Source organism: Uloborus diversus, chromosome 10 (genome assembly GCF_026930045.1).
Source record: "Uloborus diversus isolate 005 chromosome 10, Udiv.v.3.1, whole genome shotgun sequence".
In the NCBI taxonomy this organism is placed as follows: Eukaryota; Metazoa; Arthropoda; class Arachnida; order Araneae; family Uloboridae; genus Uloborus; species Uloborus diversus.
Window position 1 is genome coordinate 117590652 of NC_072740.1, and position 24279 is coordinate 117614930.

At 33.6% G+C, this 24279-nt stretch overlaps 3 protein-coding genes across 3 annotated transcripts in view; 2 read left to right on the forward strand and 1 right to left on the reverse strand.

Annotated features, from left to right (window-relative positions):
* LOC129231232 (homeobox protein Hox-C4-like) overlaps positions 1–24279 on the forward strand; it is a 160803-nt gene that overhangs the window by 124815 nt on the left and 11709 nt on the right. The window lies entirely within an intron of this gene.
* On the forward strand, positions 2954–5445 carry LOC129231140 (uncharacterized protein F54H12.2-like). The gene is made up of 2 exons (XM_054865387.1): positions 2954–4129; positions 4984–5445. The coding sequence occupies exons 1-2, from the start codon at positions 2954–2956 to the stop codon at positions 5443–5445; spliced, it is 1638 nt and encodes a 545-aa protein (XP_054721362.1).
* LOC129231233 (uncharacterized) lies at positions 7159–8871 on the reverse strand. Its single transcript, XM_054865498.1, has 5 exons — positions 8731–8871; positions 8408–8652; positions 8219–8306; positions 7821–8112; positions 7159–7634 (listed from the first exon to the last, which is right to left on the reverse strand). Exons 1-5 carry the CDS (start codon positions 8869–8871, stop codon positions 7345–7347), a joined length of 1056 nt encoding a protein of 351 aa, XP_054721473.1. The 3' UTR covers positions 7159–7344.

Consider the following 24279-nt stretch of genomic DNA (forward strand, 5'->3'; position numbering starts at 1 on the left):
TTTTAGAAAACCAGATCGACAAATTATGTTACAGTTATTCCATCATTTTGCGTAGCGTCAAAGACAAACTTTTAACATACACCCTGAAAGAGCATATCCTATCAGAAATGAAAAAATATCCCAATGATAGTCGCTGGGATAACTTTGACAAAGACACGCCACAAGGAGCTGATGAACTGAGTGAGTCTTTACGTAGGTGTTTGTATACCGTACTTATACAAAATATAAACTTTCTTTCCAAAAAAGACTGCTTAGACTGTAAAAATGGGTTTATCTTTAACATGGATCTACATGACTGTGAATCCTCTACACGTGCTCAAAAGTTTGACGCGTTTTTCGAGCAGGCTCTCTATGATGTTAAGTGGGAAGCTTTGGCTCATGAATTTGTTGTTATTAATGTTGATCGCCCATACATAAAATGGTTCATGTCTGGTTTGTTTCATGTGTTAGATGTTAAAAATATATTTGAAAAATTTGAAGAATATTATTTAAATGAAAAAATTTATTAAATGTCTTTAACTGATATGTATATAACTTCTTCGTGTAAATAAAAATGTGTTTGTTGTTTTCAAAGAAATCGCGTTTTTTATTATGTTGAATAAGTATAAATAGTACTCACACTTTTAAAAATCCTTTACTTCTATTGCGCCTTTTGTGCAAGAAATGGCTCTCACTAAGTTTTACAAGGTTCCTGAACAACCAGGTAGTTTTGGTGGAATAAATGCTTTACGCAGGGCAACAGGGGATACAGTTAAAGTTAAGGATATTAAAAAATGGTTAGAAACAAAAGACTCTTACACTTTAAATAAATCTGTAAGACGCAATTTTAAACGCAATCGAGTTGTAGTGGGTGGAATAGATGAACAATTCCAGGCGGATCTCTTAGATTTAAGCTCATTAAGCAAATTTAACAATGGTTACAAATGGCTTTTGACTTGTATTGATGTTTTTTCACGCTTCGCTTTCGCTGTACCCTTAAAAGATAAGAAAAGTAACAGTATTTTAAATGGTTTGAAAGAAATTTTTAAAACTCGTTCTCCGTTGACTTTGCAAACAGACAAAGGTAAAGAATTTACAAACAGTTTAGTCCAAAAATATTTAAAAGAGAAGAACATATACTTCTTCTCGACGAATAATGAAACAAAAGCTAGCATCGTGGAACGCTTTCATCGAACACTAATGTCAAAGATGACAAGATACTTTACTGAATATAATACACACAAATATATTGATGTGATTCAAAAGTTAATTTTTAGTTACAATCACACTTGGCATCGAAGCATTAAGACAGAACCTGTTAACGTAAAAATTGAAAATCAAGATGATGTTTGGTTAACTTTATATTCTGATCTTAAAAATTCATATCATAAGAAAGAAAATGTTTTGAAAGTAAACGATACTGTACGTATCAGCAAATGGAAAGGTAAATTTGAAAAGGGATATAAAAATAATTGGTCCAGGGAAATATTTACGATTCAAAAGGTTATTTTCAGAAATACTCCAGTGTATGTACTTAAAGATTTGTCGGGAGAAGTTATTCAAGGAACGTTTTATGCACACGAAATTCAAAAAGTGACAGACTCAGGATATTATCCAGTTGAAAAAGTGATTAGAAAAAGGAAAAGAAATGGGAAACAGGAATATTTTGTAAAATTTGTTGGATACCCAGAAAAATTCAATGCTTGGGTGAGTGAAGTAAAAATGCTATAAATACAGCTGGTACTTAGTATCTATACATGCATATGTAAAAATGTCTTTCTACGTGACGTTGCCATCAGACAGCTCTCTAAATTACTTTCCTGGAAATAAAATTTCAAGTTTTGTCACACAACTTTCTACACCTATAAATTTAGAAGGAAAATGGGAAGTAGGTTTGGCTGAGATAATTTATCCGCATACGTGATACAACGTGAACGAGAAAAATAATATGTTTGGATTCGACCTAGGAGATGGAAAACTCATTACAAGAAAATTACCCCCAGGATCTTATGAATCAGTGCCTGATATTTTGAAAGTCATGACTTTGGCTGCCCACGATGGAAAAATTAGTTTCAAGTTCAATGCTAATAATAAACGTGTCAGAATCAAAACAGAAAACAATGCAAAGGTAATACTTGAGGAAGGTTTGTGTGATCTTCTTGGATTTTATCCCCAAGTAATTGACGGCTTAGTTGACAGCACTTTCGTGGCAGATCCCCAAGCAGCTTTTCCAGTATTCTATGTCTACAGTGATATTGTGCAGCCAGTGGCGGTTGGACATATTGAAGCGCCTCTACTAAGAGTTGTCACTACGTCTGGAAAGGATGGAGAAATTGTTAGTGCTCATTATGATAGGCCTCATTATGTACCAGTCATTCGACAATGTTTTCATACCATTCAAATTGAACTGCGTCTTAATTCGGGGGCATTAGTACCATTTGAAAGAGGGAAAGTGATCATTGTTCTTCATTTTCGAATTCGCCAAATACTATAAATAGGGGAAAGTTTCGTAAGTGTAATTTTAATTGCCTTGTATCGCAGAAATAAGAGGCACGATGAAAGTTCCTTATGTGTGTTGCTCCAGAAAATTTGAAGAGCACTATCTTCGCCAAAATGGGTCTGGAATTCCATTCTATGAAGGTGTATCGTTTCAAAAAGGGTACGGATTAGGTGGGGTTTTCCGTAGATTATTTCGTGCAGCGTTACCATTCTTGGTAAGAAGCGGAAAAGCTGTTGGAAAAGAGGCTATTATAACAGGAAGCAAAGTAGTGAATGATGTGTTGTCTGGAGAAAATTTTGCAACGTCAGCCAAAAGGAGAAGCAAAGAAGCTGGTAAAGGATTGGCTCGTAAGGCCATTGATCGTGTGCAGTCTATGATAGGAAAAGGGAAATATAAAAGGAAGCGAAAAAAGCAAACACGAGTCATTCAGAGCAAAAGAGGAAAAGTGAGAGGACGAGACATTTTTGATTCATAATGGCATTTATTCTAAAAGGATCTCCCGAATGTGTCAAGTCTGAACTAGAACTTTTCCATTTACCTGCAACTCAAACTGCTATTGAGAATGGTCAGTGGGTTGAATATCATCCGTTGTCCAATTTATTTGACGGTGGCCCAGTGGAGTTTCATGTTTCCGGCAGCGGTGAGGAATATATTGACTTGAGCCAAACTCAACTTTACGTTAACGCAAAAATTGTAAAAACAGATGGTTCTCCCATTGCGAAAGATGCAAAAATTGGACCTGTCAATCTTTTTCTACACTCCCTATTCAGTCAAGTGGATGTTTCGCTCAACGAAAATCTTATTTCGAATTCTAGTAACACTTACCCTTACAGGTCATACATTGAAACTCTTTTAAATCATGGATTTGATAGTAAAACTTCTCAGTTAACATCTGAGATGTATTATAAAAATGGACTAAAAAAGCGATCAAGCTTTCTTGAGTTGAGTGCTTCTGTGGATATGATTGGACGTATTCATAGTGACTTGTTTCATCAGGAAAGATTACTATTGAACTTAGTGGATGTTAAAATAAAACTAATAAGAAGCAAACCTGAATTTTGCTTGCAAGGTGACAAAGATCATAAAGTTATTCTGGAGAAGATAAGCTTACTAGTACGAAAAGTAAAAGTCAGTCCCGGCGTTATTTTGGGACATGTGAAAGCTCTTGAGAAAGATACGGCAAAGTACCCAATCAACAGAGTGTTATGTAAAGCATATTCCGTTCCTCAGGGAAGCATGAGTATGGTTCAAGATAATATATTTATTGGATCAATGCCACGAAAACTAATTATTGGATGCATAGAAAACGATGCATTTCATGGGACATTTGAAAAATCACCGTTTGACTTCAAGCATTTCAACATGAACTTTATTGGAGTTTATGTTGATGGTCAACCCAAGCCGTACGCTCCACTGGAATTGAATTTTGATAAAAATATTTACATAAAAGGATACAACAGCCTTTTTTCTGTGACTGAAAAGCTAAGTCCAGACCAGGGGATCTTCATGTCCCGAGAGGAGTATATAAATGGAAACACATTATTTGCCTTCAATTTATCGCCTGATCTTTGCAACGGGGATCATTTGAACTTAATTAAGCACAGCAATCTTAGATTAGAAATTAAATTTTCTCAGCCTCTGTCTCAGACCGTATGTGTACTAATTTTTGCCGAGTTTGATAACGTTATTGAGATAAATAAAACAAGGAATATATTGTACGATTTTTCAAACTAATATGGATGGACATCAGATTCATTTTATCTTGTCACGAGACCCAAGTACTTCATCATTTTTCCGAGGAGTCTTTCCATCTGATAAAATACCATTGTTGAACGAAAAATCAGCAATAGTGGTTAATGTAGACGAGTCCACCAAACCCGGTTCTCATTGGCTTGCCTTCTACTATCATAATAATGTCATTGAATTTTTTGACTCTTATGGAAATTCGCCTGAGTTTTATGGTCAACGATTCAAATCTTTCATAAACAACTATCCTTCTGTACACTGGAATTCAACAGTTTTGCAAAGTCCTACATCCAACGTGTGTGGCCCATATTGTATTTATTTTGTATTAAAACGATGTCAAGGATTATCTATATACACATTTGTAAAAGATTTGATTCACTGTCGAGAAAATGACTTCAGAATGTATCAGTTTGTGAAAAAGCGTTATGGTGTTCGAATGATTTTTAAAAAATAAAGAATATAATTTTCATTAGTACTTTTGTATTGTTTCATTTTTTTTTTCAATCAAAGCACAAGAAGAATAAATAATCATTAAAAATTGGAGTATTTTTCTGCGGTGAGAATTACTATAAATACACCGACATCTATCACTACGCTTAGTTTTAAATATGGATTCGTTGAAATTGCGCCACCCCGCGACAATCATTTTAGCTGGAGCTACTGGATGCGGGAAAACTCAGCTTGTAAAAAAAATCCTAGATTATAAAATGATAAATCCTTTTCCCCAAAAAATATTATGGTGCTATGGTGCTTATCAGAAACTTTACCAGGAGTTAAAAGATGTTGAATTTCATGAAGGATTACCTCCAAACATAAATCGGATATCGAATTCTCTTATCGTAATTGATGATCTGATGAATGAACTTTCATGTGATGACAGATTGTCTTGTCTTTTTACGAAAGGTAGCCACCACAGAAACGTCAGCGTGATTTTTATAGTTCAAAATATGTTTCATAAAGGAAAAGAAATGCGTAATATTTCGCTCAACGCCCATTATATATTCTTATTTAAAAATCCCAGAGATAGATCACAAATTGCACATTTAGGTCGACAGTTGTATCCAAATAAATCCAAATTTTTCCAAGAAGTATACGAAGATGCCACATCAAGACCATTCAGTTACCTATTAATTGATTTAAAACCGGATACAGATGAATCACTGCGACTGCGCACAGGGTTGATACCAGGGGATAAATACTGTGTGTATCAGCCACGCTAGTTCATACCTTTTTGACGGAGCCATGGCATCTGCAGTTATAGATTTCGAAGGTTTTCAACTATCCCCCTCACGATTTGTCGTGAAAGAAATGGCTGTTTCTGCCGTGAATGATGTAACTTTTCACGGGAGGTGGACCTTTAAGCCGCCCCACTGTTTCGAAAAGTTAAGTCGTCGGAAAAGAATCACTTACGCATGGGTTACTAGAAATTTACACCATATGGAGTGGTGTGATGGTGAATTAGCATATGAAAAACTACGTCTTGTGTTAGAAGTGATTTTTGAAATGTTTTCTTTTATTTATGTAAAAGGAATGGAGAAAAAGATATTCTTGGAATTTTTATCTGGTCGGCACATTTTTAATTTGGATGATTTTGAGTGTCCTAAGGTTGAAGCGTTACCAAGCTCCGATGTGTTATGTCCTTTTGCACATGGAAAGAATTTTAAACACTGTGCTGTCCACAAAGCGAGATTATACGCAAAATTTTTGGAGACTATTTAAGCTGTGTTTTTTCCTAAAGTTGCTTCATTCGACTATAGAATGTCTACCTGCACACAAGATCATTTAGATATTCTAAAATTGATTGCTAAAAGTAAAAAAAGACATGTCATTTTAAAGAAGTGTCCTAACAACATTATCAAGTCGCTGTGTGAATGTGCTCTTAATACACTGCATGGAAATATCCCACTTTCCAAACATCAAAAGAAAAAAATAGCTACTTATAAACGAAGTTTAAGAAAACTTGCTGACAAGAAAGTACCTTTATTTAAGAAAAGAAAAATTCTGGTTCAGAAAGGAGACGGCTTTTTATCAATATTACTACCTGCAGCTATTTCTGTGATCAGTTCACTCATCAATGCAGTATAGTAAGAAAATGATTCTAGTGCCAGAAGAACGATTTGAAATAGTCAATCATTTATCTGACCTAGACAATAAAATGCAAGATGTTCTTCAAAGGAAAGATATAGAACAGAGGGAGAAAGCAACACTATATTTACAAATTCTGCAAAATTTTTTGAAGTTGCACCATCCTCACAAAGAATCTGAAGAAATAAAGAAACCTGCTGAAAATGAAATTTCAGACACTATTTCGCAGAATAAAAAGGAGCATGATATTTTGGAACAAATCATAAAGATAGCACCTGTGCGGCATAAAAACACTGCAAGAAGCATACTAGATTTTCTGAGAGAAAATCCGTCAACATTTTCCTGGACTCCTGAGTTAGAGATCATTTATAAGGGAGAAAAAGTTCCCGGAACTAACATCGTTCGCTTAATCACAGATTTGCTTCGAAATCAAAAGAGGGTACCGACAGGAGCTAAACAGTTTCACTCAGCTTTGAAGGAAATGAACATTCCACTTTCTTATATTGTAAACCGGAATTTTTTTCAAGAGCCAAAAATTGTAAAGGAGCGTAAAACTTCAAAACGTATGTTTGCAAAGAGAAATACATGGCTATCTTATTGATGTATATTTAGAATAAATAAAAAAAAACATGTTAAATAGGTACTATCTCGTTTTTATTTTACAATTCCTGCTTTCAAAAATATTTAAAAAGTGTGTTTCAAAATGGTCACTGAAACTTGAATCTTTTATTTATTATTATTATTATTTTTTTTAATACTAGAAGTTAGCATTTCTTCACTTATTTTACGCATATGCAAAAAAAGTAAATAAAAAAAGAATGAAAAGAAAAAAGACCAAAACAGATAGGACTGAAAAACATTTTTATTTACACATATTTTTTTACATGTTAGTTACATAAAAAATTGTAACTGCTGCATTTATAGTCAATAATAATAATATCAAGAAATATTGAAAACAGTCATAAGTTAACACAATTATAATAATATTTACACACACACAGACATATGTTCTCTTGTTAATGTTGAGAAACACATCAATACCCATATGGTAATGTAGTTAAGTCCTCTTTCAAAACACGTTTGTTATAAATAATTTTGTATAATTTTACCTCCTTTTTGTTAGATACTTTCCTACGTTTTCCATCTCTGGTGATTTTCGTAGGATTCACCAAACTAATGGATTCATTTTCGTCCATACTGCAAACCAGATTCCGCATTGAATCAAAATTCAATTTTTGAGAGTTCCTAAAGTTCAGAGTGAACCCTCGCACTTTGCAGCAAGTCTTTCCTTGTTTGGTTACATAAGCGTAATTTTTAGGACCTCCTATTAAAAAAAAACCAAAAAAAAACATGAAATGTAAAAGTATATTTACATACATACATATATATATATATATATATATATATATATATATATATATATATATTCTAAAAATAAAATGATTAGTGAGACACTAAATATTAACATTTTTGAGCGAAGCACCACATTTAAAAGTTTACCAGTACTTACCCGAAATGAATGTTGTGATTTCATCACCATTCAGCTCATCAGTAAACTCGCCTAGAAAATTTCCGATTGGTGGGTCGTTGACTCCATTTGAGGCATATATAATACTATCAGTATCATGGTAAAGGACGGCTTTTCCCAATTTATCCATCTCGGTGTATAATTTCATCCGAGCCCAGGAAGTCGTGAATGCAGCGAGGAAAACATTTGTTGTAGTTTCTTGTTGCACGAACTCTTTCTGGTTGTCCCACACGAGAGCAGCGACTTCTGCGGTAGGTAGGTATATATCCTTTATCTAAAAAAGTTATAATTACTAAAACTAGAATGGGAAACATGTTTGCATATATAATAAGTGCATTTCTTTCAATACCAAAAATGCATAAGTTCTAAACAAGATTTACATTTTTTGTTGGGTCAGCCAAAATTTTATTAAACTGCGGCAGAGAATGGACATATGTGAGCTGCACTTTGTTGATGTTCATTCCCCATCTGTAATAAAAGCGTAACAAAAATAAGACTCTTTCCAATCAGTGCATTCGCATGCACACACACACACACACTCATAATATGGAAAAAAAATAGTACTCTACCTCCCCCAAAAACTGTTTAGAGCTAATTTTGATACTTGGCGTTTGCCAGCGTTTTTTTTAATGTTCTGGGGATTCAGTTGAATTCCTTCTTTTTCTAAATACTCTTTAATGTATTTTTCTTTTTCGGCATCAGTAGTGCAATCAGCTGGGTATCCACTGCTCTCCTGTTTGATTTTCAGGAATGTGTCAATGTATGATTTAAATAATTCAGTTGAAGACTTAGAGAAATGATAAACTTCATAAATCTGAAAAAAAAAAATCAATACTGATAATTAAGCAAGGACAGAAACAAGTATTGAGACTGTTACTTTTTTAAAAAATACCTTCGTCAGTTGGTATCCCTTTTCAACTGCTAGCTTCACCTCCTCCGTCACCCAAGTGCCAACAATCGCTCGTTCTTCGTCGCTGTGTTGGCAAACACCTTGGCTCATGTTTTCTGTGCAAGCTTTGCAGAGTGGAAACATCAGTTTTCCGTTGCTCCGAAAAGGTAGCACAGGGAGATAAAGTTGTCTAGGAGGAATCACCTTGCACTTAATTATCCCAAAGTAGTCATTTAATGGGCCAAACTCTTCTGTGATTATTTCAGGGTGCCCTACGGGATATTTGCAGTATTTGTTTACCTTTTAAAAACAAAATTGAAAAAAAATGTTAATTAGGGAAATGACACGTAAACGCATTTTTACACAAAAACATATATAAACAAGCAAAAATAGAAATGTAAGAAACTGTTCTAAGTTAATAATTACCCATGGATAAAGTGAAGTAAAATCCACATATTTGGCCTTTCCTTCGTGAAATAACTTGACGGCATTCGTCCTGCCTCCATAAAATGCATCTCTGGGACACAGCCGATCTTCTACTTCATGAGTTCTCAGGAACTCTTTCAGGCTGTTATCTTTCCTCACATCATTTTTGAACTCATGTTCCCATTTCTCTACTACAGTATGTCCTAGAGCTCTCAGATTAGATGTCGTCTCTAAGGTTTTATTGTACAAGTTCCGCATTAGTTGACCGTTCACTGGATTCACCAACTCCTCATCGAAACAGTCTGGACATCCATGGTAAAAGCACCCCTAAAAAAGTACATTTGTTTTATAAATATACATTTTTTTTAACCAGTTACTTTTAAGTTAGATAGAGAGAATGCAATCTTACATGAAATTGATAAATTGTGTTTGTATCCTCACAATATCCATCTACAGAATGTCCACCAATTCTCACCTCTCCTTCTCTGTTGAGGCCATGCTGAATAAATACCTGCTCCTCTTGAGATACAAAATCCATCCAGCGGATTGAGTCAGGACTGTATATTGTACTATTCACATAACCGTGAACTGGAATCATGGCAATGGTGTCCTCCATCATATGCTTGGAGCGAAACGCAGCCATGCATGCCGACGCTATAGTTATGTAACTAGAAATAACAAAATTATTGAAATTCAATTCATATGGTATTATATTGTCATACATTAACAGTTTTGTCTGTTTTTTTTTGGAAAAATAAAATATCTTACGAGAAGGGATCCACATCAGAAATTTCTTGAAATCCTTTCTTGAATGCAAGGCAGCTTTTTCTCAAGATATCCACATCAGATCTGTAAAGTGAATAATTAATAAGTGTCAACATAAGTAACAAAAAGAAAAGTAGATAATATGAAAAAAAGCATTTAGTAAAAAAAACAGGTACCTGCAATATGCATGCATTTCTGCTTGAAAATCAAAAAGGACATTTTTTTGCTCCTCATGCCACTTCAAAAACTCCTCTCTCGTAGAACTTGACATGGTTTCTGGAGAATAAAATTCAATTGCAGGAATTTTTCCTATGTAACTTTGGTTCTCAACCGTATTAAAAAGATGTGGGAAAAATCCTTTCTTGAGCTCTGGCAAATCGAAGGAAATAGGCAACTTCGACAGTCCCATTGGCATGAAGTTGAACGAATCAATTATTCTCATGTTCAATGCTGGATGGCGAATGGACATTACTTTAGCTCCATTGGGTATAACATCGGGTGCTGTCCCCTGTTGCAACAACCATGCCATAATAAATTGGCCATCGAAACTGTAAGAGAAATAATACTCAAAGTCAATATCAAATGTTATTATTAATCATAAAGAAAAAAAGAAATTTATCAAGTCAAACTGTTACCCCTGCATGTTATGGGCTATGATAGTGTACCCTTTGTGTTTTGGCGAAAATAACCATGTACAGAACTCGTTACAGGCGGAATATCCTTTAAAGACGAACTCCGTCTCATCGGCATATTGTGCAACAACAAAGTTCACTAGATGAGTTCCTGACGACTGATCAGTCTCCATGTCAAAAAAAATAAATTTTTCCACTGATTTTTTTGCAGGAATGCGCTGAAGGAAGCACTGGTGCTGTTCAGGGACAACAAACATCTTGCAGGATGGACACATTAATGTACCGCACTCATGCAGTGCCTTCGGACAGTTTCTGCGGAGTATTACTTTTTCGCATTTTCTGCATTGGTACATCTAAAAAGAAACCAAATAGAATATAAGTTTTATATGTATATATATTATAAGTTTTTCTTCGAGAAAAAACAGAGAAATAATTACTTTATCACAAAAAGAAAGCTGTCGTCTTCCTGGAGTTGCCTTGTGCCTATCGAAACACTCTTGGGATCTGCACAAGCGATCACAGTCTTTACATCTCTGTGGTACTTCAGCGGTACAATCTCCATCAAAACAAATAGGACATGCCTCAGGACATCTGTGATCTTCAAGGTTTTGGAAAGGTTTTTCACACGTTTCACAGTAATGATTCGTGCCATAAAAGCCTTTCATGCTTTTAATGATGTCGTAGTGTCCTTTGGAGAGAAACAGATTGATCCTTCGAGATCTGTCCTTTCCTTTGTAAGAAACCTTTTTTTTTTGAGGGAAAAAAAAACATATAGTTTTTAGAACACTTTGATGAAATCATTTTATTTTAATCACATTTAAGCAGCCCAAATGATATGTTTTTTACTTATTAAAGGCAATCTTAAAACGCATACTATTACTATATAAACATGTATTTCATAGAAAAAAACGTACCTTATTTAGACTTTCAGTAGAAACTACCACTATCTGCAGATCCAAGTATTCCTCAAAAACGGCAATCTCCGCATAGGTACAAGGCCCTCTCTCCACTCCAGCAGCGTCATGTAAGTCTTTAGCTTTCTCCAGCAGGGCTGGTCTTACAGGATTTCTGAAGGAGCGAATTTTAGTTATGTCCCCTTCAAGGTGTGCCAAAGCATATATTATTGCTTTTGCACAGCAAAGGCCTTCGTCATCGCTGGGAACTGAAACGATGGATTTTTTTTCCAGGCGATCTGTATCATATTGTAATAATTTACGATTTCGTCCTGCCCCTATATCTCTCCTGACTGTGATTACATCTACAGTAAAGCCACTGCTCAAATTAATTTCTTCATGGGACTGTAAAACTTTCATAATTACTGCGACGACACGTTCTACAGTCAAGGTGGAAATTGACATTAATGTCGTTGATATGGGCCTATCCAAACCATCTGCAGTTATACAGAAACGTATTAGATCATTCGGGGCTAATCCTAAGAGAAATGAGAAGAAAAGAAGGGGGAGAAAAAGTAAGTCATACTATTTAAAGAAAACGCTAAATTGAACTTTTACTCCTACAAAAAAGTAAACAAAATAATAATAATAATAATTACCTTCACTACATCTTCGAATTAGATGCCTGATTAGTACTCGCACCAGCTCGACCGCTGTAACAAGAGGGGTTTCCCGTACGTGTTCTGGAAGACTATCTACATCTATTCCAGCACGAAACGTGATTTCCTCAGCACTATATCGCCTATTTCTTCTTCTATTTCTTTCTTCGATTACTATGGCATTTTCCAACTAAAAAAATGATGAAATGATATGAATAAATACATGAAACTGGTTTGTCGGGGAAGAGGGAAACATTTTTAAAAAGTGGAAAGTGTAACTAGTGTTTTTAAAATAAGATTAAAAGCTTACTGACCTGTTCACGATCGTGTGCTTGCAGCTCAAGGTAGGGAGCTCCACTTGAAGATGGGCTGGGGTTGTTCTAATTGAAAAATAAGCACATAAAAATAACTTGGCCTAAAAAAAAAAAAAAAAAAAAAAAAAAAAAAAAAAAGTTCTAAATCATTTACTAACATACTAGTAAATTTACCTCAAATCCAGAACCAATCTGGTAGTATAATGGTAGCCTTAAGGGATTTTCACAAAATATTTGGGTTACATCTCCCATTAACTCGTCACCTGAGTCACTAAAATAGTTTTCTGCTCCTTCGATTGGATTCTCAGCAAAAACTTGAGATGTCTCACTCATACACTAAAAAATAAAAATAAATATATGTTTATGTACACACACACACAAAAAGGCATATTAGAAAGGGAGAAGAGAAAAATGTGCTCACATCATCATCATCTGAATCCAATGATACTGAATCTTGTATTCCGAAAACCTAGGTATAAGTATACACTTAGTAAAGTAAATAAAAAGGAATCTTTTTTTTTTTTTTTAAATAAGTAAAAACAATAAATTACTTTCAACATAAATTTTAAAAGATATGCAGAAAATAGTTCAACAAATCAAATGTGATTCATAACACAAAGCAAAAGTAATAATAATAGTACATCAGAACTATTAAGCTAAAGTACAAATATCACATGCCTTTTTAAAAGAGATAGGATAAAGCGGAATTATCAGTGTTAACGGTGGAGATTGTATAGAAAATCAGCAAAAATACAAATTTAGCAGAAATTATTTGGAAAAAAAAACATAGAGAAAATATATAAGTAGAAAGGAAAATATTTCAATGTGTAATATATTTGTTTTTTTCTTCAACTACATGCATACATTTTCTTAAAAGAAAAGAAGTTATAATACTGTATTTTTACAGTATAACTTAAGAAAAAAATAAATGAATAAGAGTAGAAAATAAACAATGTTATTACCCCTATGTATATATATTAAAATGAGACGAGTTTTACATTTGAACAATTTGGTAAGTTGCTTTTTCTTTTTTTCCCCCATAGTAAAAACATTCTCGTGCATTACTACACCTGGTTGAACAAAATCGTGTTTTCCTTTTGAAATCATTGTATAAGCGTTCTCCTGTTTTACTCCAAGCACTTTGAAAACCTTCAGGGAAAGTATAAACCTGCTCCTGCCGTTGTTAACTGAGTTTTGTTCAGTTTCCCCATTTTACCCTAGGCAGCTAGTAACCTACACCGTACTTCTCTCAAGAATGCTGCATCTTTTCTTTAAGCGAAGTTCTTTCTTTAACTGTTGCTCTGTGAAAAAGATTTTCAAAGACTTTCTCATTTCATTAACATTCAGAATTATTTTTTGTAAAAGGAAAAAGATATAAGCAAACTAAATATCTTAAACAGAACTAACACAAATAGCAGCAGCTTAAGAAAGTTTCCTTTTTTGGAAGGAGCAATAAGAGAGTAAAAGATATTGCATTGAAATTAGAGTGTACTACAAGGCGCGCACCTTTTAACATTTGTTAAAAATGATCATTAATATTGAAACTATTGCTTAGAATTGTATTTAAAAAATAAAAACAAATGTTTTCAGGTTACTCAAAACAATTTTTCTGATCTGTTAAAGTTAATACAAAATAATCAAGAGGTTTTTCTTTTCTTTTCGGAACAAATAAATTATAAAAAATAATAATATTAATAACACTTCATCTTAAATAGTAATGCTGAAAAACAATAGGAGGGAAAACTTACTTCACTAAAAGGCCTTTTAACCGGTGCCATCTTGCGTAACTGTTCTATCAAAGACTACTGCAACTCGACTGATCACACTATTGATGTGAATTCGATCTATCGAACATGAGCGTTGCCAAAGAGAATGTTGAAAAGTTTTCAGTCTTCCCTTCACTTCAGTTCACTCAGAGCTGTCTATCTTCACTTCAGTTCATGCTATGAGGTATTGTCTGGAGTCGGTCGAGTTTATTCTTGTTTATTCTTGTCTGGACAGGTTCGGACAAGAATAAACGTGAATAAACTATTGTTTGGAGGGGGAGGGGCATGCTCCTGTTTTGAGCTAAAGGACCTAATGTAATGTAATGTGTGTCGTACTAGCGCTCAACGAACTAATATAATGTAATGTGCACAAATACCTAATAGAATGTAATGTACCTTTTCTAGCGCTAAAGCACCTAATGTAATGTATCTTGACTTAATATATATGATATACAGATGATTGACAAGTGTCTATACACGTCACCTTTCATGAATACATTACGTCCTCAGGGCACGAAACACCATCCTCACATTCTACGCGAACACCAAAGGGTTAAAAATAGTGTTGCCACCGAAAAAAAAAGTTTCTGCACCACCGTAACCTTTTACAAAATACTCTATGCCCCCAGGGCATTAAAACCACTCCTCATCTTTTACGGTAATATCAAAGGGTTAAAAAAAGTGTTGCCACCGAAAAAAAAGTTTATACACCCCCGTAACCTTTTACAAAATACTCTATGCCCTCAGGGCATAAAATACCCTCCTGATCTTCTACGAGAAAAGGGGGAGGAAGGGGGAAAGCAATATTGCCTGAGGCGTAGCACGAGGACCTCTGTATACTACTTATATATATATAGATGTGTGTGTGTGTGTATATATATAAATTTTTCAGTTAAAATACTTAATGATTCTACTGTTTTTCTTTTTTCATAATCAGTGAAAACCGCTAAACTACTTATTTTCTATGAAGAAATGAAATAAATTAGTTAAAAACTGATTAAGTGGAACTCATGTACGTGGATGTATTTTGTCGCATAGAATTTATTAAATATTTTAATATCAGAAAATTCATCTCCGTTTTTGATCAGCTTAAAAATATTTTTCAAACTAGTTTTCATTTGCACACTATACGTGTATAGCCGTACATTCCACTTTGAAAAATTTTGATCTTATTTACCATCTTCTTAACCTACTAGAAAGATAAACACGAAAAATCCATTTCCATGATTGCCTGCTGTAAATAAAGAATAAATATTTTGCAGTCATCATCACAGGCGTTCGTGGTAAGAAAATCGTCAGAAATTCAGATATGGAAGATTAGTCCAATGGCAATTTCCAACAAAAAAATTGCATAATTTAGTTCCTGGGAAGAAAGTGAAGGAAAAAAAAATCCAGCACACAGTCCACAGAGAGAAGTAATAAAAATGCAAGCCACCCACATATAATCCAAGAATCAGCGAGACAGGTAGGGGAGGGGCTCATGGTAGCATGGATATCGAAATACATTTGCAAAAACCTATAATGTCAGTTGCAGTTTTCCCCGGTACAGACCATTACAGATATTAGGCGTCTACTGGCCTCTGCTGTAGGTGGCTATCAAGTTTCATCAGAACATAGTGTTCCCGAATCAATTTGGCGAGCTGGAAATGCCAATTACAAGCTTAAGCGTAGAGACTAATCTTCCCTGACGTTCTGTTGAGTGGCGAAGCGAAATCAGGGAATTAAATTTCTTGTTGTTCTCTGCTAACTTCGTGGATTCGGTCCGAAGCTATTCTTTTGAAAACGTTTCTTTATTAAGTTCAACGTATCTGCAGAGTTTGACGAGGTAGGGCTAGACATTAAAAAAAAAAAAAAATAAATAAATAAATAAATAAACATTGCAGACTTCGTGAAAAACGCGTTCTATTCTTCAGAGTAGTTTCTCAAATAGAGCTAAAGTTAAGGTGCTCTTTGAAACTTTATAATTTATTTCTAATAAAAAAAATAAATAAGTGCACACGTAGCTAAGCAACTGGCTGTTTTTTTTTTGTTTTTTTTGATATGGTGTTCCACGAACAATTAGTGCTATTTAATGAAAACAAGTACTGGAATCATGACTTAAACTTTATCATTTGTCCTAAAAATATCTTTTACGGAATTTAAAAAAAAAAAAAATGACAAATTTTACATAAAAAGCATTTCTTATGGTTTTAGTGGAAATTTTCTAATATGGTGTTCCGCAGAATGATTGGTTTTTCTCTAGCAAATGATGGAGATCTGTTTTTAATTACAAAAATGATCGGATATGGTTAATGTTTGCATGTATATCCCTCATCAAAATTAAAACAACAGTGAGTACCAACAGCGTGGGATTTTGAAAATTTTATTTCAATCTTATTTGTTTGTTATTATTATATTACTTATTCATTTGTTTTTTGAATATTGGCAAAAAGCAAGACATTTGGAACGATGAAAATATATAATTCAGGTTGATATCTTTATTATTATTTATTTAATTTATTATTATTATTATTATTATTATTACTATTCGTTTTGCATCGCTTAGACGGTACTTATTGTATTCAGAAAAAAAAAGAAACGAATTGAAATTTCTGTACATATAACTTTAAATTAGAAAATGTTCTGTTAGAACTCTTACTTTAAAGAGTAGACATTAGATCTATTGGCAGGTTGAGGAAACAACTTGATTATGACACAATTTTTTTAATGAAAATTATAAATAAATTACATTTTTTCGGGGGGGGGGGGATTTTTCTTGGAAAATTGTGTATCAGTTCGTTTTTTTTGTCTCTGCCTAAAATTTCTGCAAAAATAATTATTTTTAATTGATAAATTGTTATACAACTCTTACTGTCTGTTATTGATCCTTTCCGCACACATTTGCATATTAAAATATACATGCGTCTGCGTGCGGAAAAAGAGAGGTTAATAAATGTTTAAAAACTAAGTTGTATTAAAATTTTGTTGAATTCTATCAAGAGCAAATTGAGGGGGCAGGGATTAGGGGCGGAAAAAGTGTGTTTTGTGGAATAAATTTCCATTAGCTACAACCAACACTTGGAATATGCTGTTTTTCGCAACGGAAAACAACCTAAGATACTTAATAGGTTAAATTTTTTTAAGAGAGCAGTTTTACGAAGGGTTAACTAAAGTAAGTTTTTACTTCCAAGGACGATATTTTGTTCATATGTCATGTTATGTTACTATGCAGCTAAAAAACTTTTCGCCGTTTCCTTCTTCATTTTTTTTTTTATTTTCGGGAAAACAAACATTACGTGAAAATAAGCCAACTTAACTTCTTTCAGCTTGTTATTAATCAAGTTTTCATATTGATTAATTTCATGTAACCATAATAATATAATTATTTGATATTGTATGACTGTCTAGTCTGAAATTGCAGCGGAAAATTACAATGATTATGACTGAACGAAAAAAGTTAGTTTTGATAAGATATATAGGCGAAAAAAATTGATTTAGTTTTTTCTCCGTCTTCGAAACCAGTTTTTTTTCCGTAGCAAATAAGTAAAAACGTCTTCTGACATTTTTGTCGGTTCGTGCATGATATATTCACATTTTTTACAGGGATGCGTGGACTGTTTGACCAATTCCGGATAGTAACTTTTTTCTTTTGAGATTTTCGATACATTTTTTGGGCTGAAGAAAGGATACATGAGTTGTAATTTAAATTGTATCATAACGGAATAAGCTTGATATAAAAATTTATGATACTGAAAATGTAAAAATCACGTTAGACAAGATTGACTTTGAGAGAATGAAATAACGCATTGGCAAAGTAGTGTCTTGTAAGAAATATAGGTCAACTAGTTTTCTTCTTTTTTTCTTTTACGTTATTAACCAGTTTCATCTAATTTGTCACGCAGGATATATATATATTTTTTAAATACTAATATTTGGATGAAATTTTCTCACTATTTGAACTGTATTTCTTTTAGCATTTCAAATCATCTGTAATCTTAGTGATTTCTGAAAAGTTTAAGAAAAACAAGAAAACGTTAATTTAAATTAAGGTATGTGGTATTGAGTCAATGAGTAATGTTAAGCGTTTTTTTATGTACGGTCTAACTGAATTAAATTTGGTAAAATGACGTTATTATTGTTCTATGCTTGTGCAGCTAAGAAAATTAGTTTTTAATAAATTAATGCAATTTTTTGTTAATGACCATAAAACCATAGTCTAACAGAAATGAAGTACAAACCGTTATTGTTTCTATTTTATTTAATATTTTAAGAATAAAAAAACTAAGAAGGAAGAAACCATTACAAGCTTTATAATTATAAACATACATGTCAATTTAATTCAATTGTAATGGAATTCAAGCAATGTGATGGATTTTACATCGAGACCGAAATTTTATTTCATTGATATTTCGTTATATTGATATTCGTTGTATCAGGATTTCCCACATTTCCATATTTTTAATTTTAATGATAAGACAGATAACAATTAGAAAATTAGCTTTTCAAATTGTTGTTTTGAAACAGTCTTTTTCGCATTAAGTCCCCCCTCCCCCCCCCCCAAAAAAGTACTTTTTTTAGTAGAAAAGAAACAGAAATTTAATGAAACTATAAACCATAGTCCAGCAGAAATGAAACTTAAAAAAACTAAAAGCAAACTTGCACTTGATTAACATTTAATGTTTTGAAAAGAAGAAAATAAGAAAGAAACATTATTTAAACAATTTTAACAATGTCTTTATGGTGAAAGATACAATATCTTTTTATGAACATTTGCTAAAACACAAGAAATGAATTTCGTTTTCGAAGAGAAAAATGCTTTTCTAAAATTCATTACCTATTTATTGCAAATACATAAAATAAAGTTAATTTCTTAATTAGCTTTAATATCATAGGACTGATGCTTTTGCGTTGCAATAAACAAATAAATTCATAGCAGAAAAGCCGTAGAAGTATATCCTAATTAAGAGGCTGCAGTTTGGGCTGTCCCTTCAGTTCGAACTGGTTCTTGCTGAATTTCATCTGCACTCTCATTGGTGGTGAACCACTTCTGCAAGAATACTCTTAACTTCCCCTTGAAGAGACGAAATCTATTAGGCAAACCGAGTAATGAATGCTTTTTTAAAAATCCCGTCACAAAGCTTTAATAGCCCTTTTTTTCAAATTTATTGTTTATTGATTACCTTCAATGACTGTTTGCTATTGAGATCTATTCCATTTGCGCTGCTGTTTTAGATAAGTCATTTGTTTATGATTGTACAAACACGGTTGATTGGTAATGAAGTGACTGTAATCTTTATTGTTGCTGCTTTTTCATGAGCGATTGTGCACGCAAACTGAATGATTAATGGCAATCATAAAATGTGTGGTGTGTGCGCTCAAGCAGCATGAGTTTGTGTCTTCATACCATCAGGTAATGTTTTCTCATTATGTTTGGTGGTGTTTGGAGGGATAACAATTGTCTAATAATACATATATGTGGCGGAAATAGGATTCGGTTGTTTAAAACGATTTATAATATTTGTCTCTAAGTTAAATAAGTAATGAAGGGCATCTGATTTGACATTTTGATGCCTTTATTGTAATGCAGATATATAAGTCAAACTATTTCGTCGAAGCTGTTATGAGGAAACTATCCTGGATAACAGGAAAAAATAGTAATTAGTGATCAAAAGTTTTTGTTTGGAATACTTGCGCAGAAAATTGTTAGCTTACATAAATTAAACGTTATTAATGAATTAAATGGATACAGTTGTCTAAATTGGTATTACTTTTAAAATAAAAGGGGGATAAAAAAAGCGAAAAAAAGGAAAAAAAAATCGTAAAGCATTTTTTACATAATTAATAATTATAACCCAAGAATTTTTTTATACATTGCCTTCACTAAATAAAGTAGAAAATTATCATTTTAAAATAAATACCATGCTTATTATAAACGGAAATACCTTACCCCACCCCCCACCCCCCGCCATTATCTATTGTATTTGAATTTAGCTCACAAACAATGTTTCATCCACAGTTCAGTTATGCTTTCTTGTTTCGTTACTTCTTTCTTAGTAAAATATTGGTCTTAATTGGTCCTCTCATTGATGCTTCAATGAGAGCACATCTGCCTTCAGCGTGTTTATATCTACTTCAGACTGATAATCTCTAATAAACGTGAAACTACAGTATCAAAATGACGAAATCGAGCTGCGAGATACGCTTGATTTTACCAGTTTTTAAGAATGTGCTAGACTGTGATCAGGTGTAATTTGTTGAGTTATTCGCGAACATCAACAAGCATGATATTTTACATTTTGTCAGACCTTATTATTTGCACTACGGGGCTCCGCCACGTGCTCGTTTAGCTCGCCAACCGCCGTTCGTTACCTGCCGCCTGCGGTGGGTGACAATTGATGATATTAATGCTTTTCCGTGTCTTAGGTGTGTGATCCCTGGATGTTCTCAGGACTGGGTTTCCTTTCCTTATCTCCGGCCCCTGAAAGTTTAGGGGACGAAACAGGGCGGAATTGCATCCTCTGGTTATCCTGTATCCAACGGTGCCAGTATTGACCAGGTTGACAATGCCAGTCTGGAAGAGATAAGGTTACAGACGCACAGGCAGACAGACGTGCACATTTTTTAATCATAGTAGATTAACTACTTGCAAAATGTATGCGTTACAAAAAAAAAAGTATCGGTTGACAAAGGCAATATTTTGTAAACATTTTCTTTAAATAGGGGGCGTATTGCCACCGGCGACAATAGAGGCACATTTCCGAAAATCAGAGTCGGACAATAGCAATGTTTTACGTCATGCTTGTCTTAAATAGTTTATAATCGAATAATACACAACAGGAGCCTCAAAACGACGATCTGCTAGTGTATGACTAAAGTTCGCCGATTTTTCTTCTGAAATGGAAAATTTTAAAGATGTGCCAATGTTGATCAGTATTGTGGCTGAAAAGAGCATTGAATTCAGGTTTAAAATCAGCAATTAATTACGTTTTCATACTTTTTCCTGAGTGTAACCATTGTTGTCGATGGACATGCGCTGTTACATTCTGTACTCATTGTTATACCTGTGATAAATCTAGAGAGAAGTAATATGTTTCGCATTATAGACTTCTAAGCTCAATATAGAGCTCAAATCAAATTGAACAACGAGTAATGAAGTCATTTAATTTAAACACATTTAGAAAAGTCAATTCTAATTATATAAAAAAACATATGTTTAGTAACACGTGCTCTTTCATACTAACTTACATAAATCAGATCTAATAATGTTAACAGCTCATTTCCATAATTACTTAGCCTACATTTTTAATTCATAAACAAAGTTTCTCTCTTCTAATGAGCCTTTTCCTACGCCTTTCTGAAAGCGCTTACCGTCGTAACTAAATTCCTGTGTGGGTACATAATAAAAAACTAGTATTTGCGTTTTCATCCCGTTATTTTTGCAACGGTCGCTACTGTTTGCTATAAATAACCAAATCGCTTATTTTTGTATAGATTCTGTTTTCTTTCCTTTCTTTTTTTTTTCTTTTGCATAACTTGGCAAAATACATTTTAGCTTTTGTACCAACGCTCTCTAAAATATAAATTATTCGTTAAATTATGCGTAGTGTATGAAATATACCGCCAGCTCAGTCAATTCCAGCTGAGGACTGCAGTTTCGTGCTTATTAGCACTCATCAGCCCGGCATAGGAGTGACTGAGCTGGAGGTGGAAAACCTCTTAAGGAAGCCTAGAGTGCCAAACAAACTGGTACCTAATACAGAATTAGCACTGACCAGACGAGTGACCGAAACAATGGTTCAAATGAACAACAAATGGTTCATATGAACCATTGTTTCGATCATTCATCAGCTCAGTGCTAATTCTGTATTAGCTACCAGTTTGTTTGGCACTCTAGGCTTCCTTAAGAGGTTTTCCACCACCAGCTCAGTCACTCCTATGCCGGGCTGATGAGTGCTAATAAGCACGAAACTGCAGTCCTCGGCTGGAATTGACTGAGCTGGCGGTGTATTTCATTTATTTCTGCCTTAGCCCTGGCTATTGAATATGCGTAATGTGTTAGTAAAATTGTGCGCTATGTGCCTGTGTTGATGTGCCCATTGCCTAGTTCTACCCTTGTGTTCTGTTTATGACTTTAAGAGCGTTATTGTGCAAAATAATACATTTACTAGTAGAGCCAATGAATATTTTAACATTTTTTCAGTATTTCAAATCAGAGTAATGTTTTGAATTTCTTTGAGAAATTACAGTTGCCTGTACTTGCAACTGCAGTACGAATCGTCTATACGAGCTAATAATATAAAAAATAAGAAAGTAATCTGATAAATACAATAGTTCGCGCTTCGGATATCCTACAAAGTTCTGTTTGAATCATACACGTGTAAAAAACATAAGCTGTTTAATGTATACCCTTCTCATATACTTAGTTTTTGTAAACAATTATCTGGAATAGTTGTCATAAATATATAGAAATGATTAGCAAACCAATACGGCAAATAGCAGAAATTACAAAAAGGTAAGGAAAAAAAAAAGAAGAGCAATCACACGAGTTTGCAAGAGAGGTTTTTACAGCCCTAAGTTTTTTTTTCTTCTTTTTTGAAGTATATATGCACGGATTTAAGTTAGAAATACAAAATTAAATTTAACAAGAAAATCCATCCTGGTAAGCTTAGATCAAATCATGCATGTATTAACAGTTAACTTTAAAATGTCCTTCTCAAACGTTTAGCTTTTGAAAAATAAAATTAGTTCGACTAGTTGTCGTAAGTAGCTTTAAATACGTTTCGTAAAAGAGGCTCTTTTCAGTAACTTCAATTTGTGTTTCACTTAAACATTTTTTCAATGAAGTTTTAAGCAAACTGTGCAGGAATATTTGATTTTTAAAACTCTTTTTTTTTTCTATATTTTTGCAGCAGACATATCGGTTTAACTTTTACCCAGTGTGCTGGGATATAATTACAACTACACGGCTCATCAACAAGTCCACCTTTTACTTGTCTCCATAGCGACAAGTTCCAGTGGCGTATGCCCAAGGCTTGAGGGCGATAGTGCATCGATCCCCCCCCCCCCCTTGCAGTCATCTTTCTGCAGTTGGTTCCAATCGGGCAACTTGGTTTGCGTGTCTGTTCCACGCTGGTGTGGGCGGTGACCCAACGGCTACGGCATATTTGTTGGCAAACTTTAAGCGGGAAAAATGTTTTCCTCCTCTCTTTTTTTTATTTTTTCTTTTTTACTTCATACATTTGCTTTTACTTTCGTTTTCTTTTTCTTAAGCCAAAAACGAAAGCTTGTTTGGGCTTACGTCCAACAGAGACTCAGGTGTGGCCTGAAGCCGCCTAGCGTTATTATTAGACAATAAGGTATTTTAAACAAGAAAGAAAAGCTTTGCGATATATCTGGGATTTATATCCAATAAGTTTCGCAAGTCCGATAATACATTTACCTTACGCAGCATATTTATATATAAATATATGAGTCGTTCATTTAAAAAGTAGGACAAGTCCTTTTTTCGAAAAAAAAAAAATCATGTATATATTGATAATTTTATATCAAACTTAATGTAATCTTTTCATCTGAAAATAATAGAGTCAAAAAAAATTCTGAATCCTAATATATTTGAGATTTAAGTTTTAGTTCTTCCTTAATAAATTGAAACGCAAATCCTTAAATATCTCCCAATAACAAAAAAAAGGCTTCTCCAATAACATTTGGTTAACAATATCATTAGTTGAAACAAATGAGCAACAGGTGTAAATTAATAAATTTCCTATGTTTACGAATGATGAATTTGATCATACATTCTAAAGAAAATGTGTGAAACACTTATGAAAATTTACGAAGCTTAGGATTTTTCCGTGATTTACTTCGTAATAGAAATGTATTGAAACCTCGGCAGGGCGAAGAATGGAAAGTAATTTTACATAATACTTATTTAAGAGTGTGTATAATTATAAGCAATTATGTACTCTTGAATAAGTACCTATTATGTAAAATTATTCTTATTTGAACAATTATAAGTAATTATGTACCCTTGTTCCCATAAAAATTTGTTCCAATATTTTTCGACAGTTATAATCAATATGTTTTCATTGCATACGCTACCGTGGTTTAATCTCGATCGT

Coding starts and splice junctions, on each gene's coding strand:
- LOC129231140 (XM_054865387.1), top strand. CDS start 2,954: ATGGCATTTATTCTAAAAGGATCTCCCGAATGTGTCAAGTCTGAACTA. Junction 4,130..4,983: donor CTCAGCCTCTGTCTCAGACC/GTATGTGTACTA, acceptor GGTGCTTATCAG/AAACTTTACCAGGAGTTAAA.
- LOC129231233 (XM_054865498.1), bottom strand. CDS start 8,871: ATGTTTCCACTCTGCAAAGCTTGCACAGAAAACATGAGCCAAGGTGTT. Junction 8,653..8,730: donor AGGGATACCAACTGACGAAG/GTATTTTTTAAA, acceptor TTTTTTTTTCAG/ATTTATGAAGTTTATCATTT. Junction 8,307..8,407: donor CTAAACAGTTTTTGGGGGAG/GTAGAGTACTAT, acceptor CTTTTATTACAG/ATGGGGAATGAACATCAACA.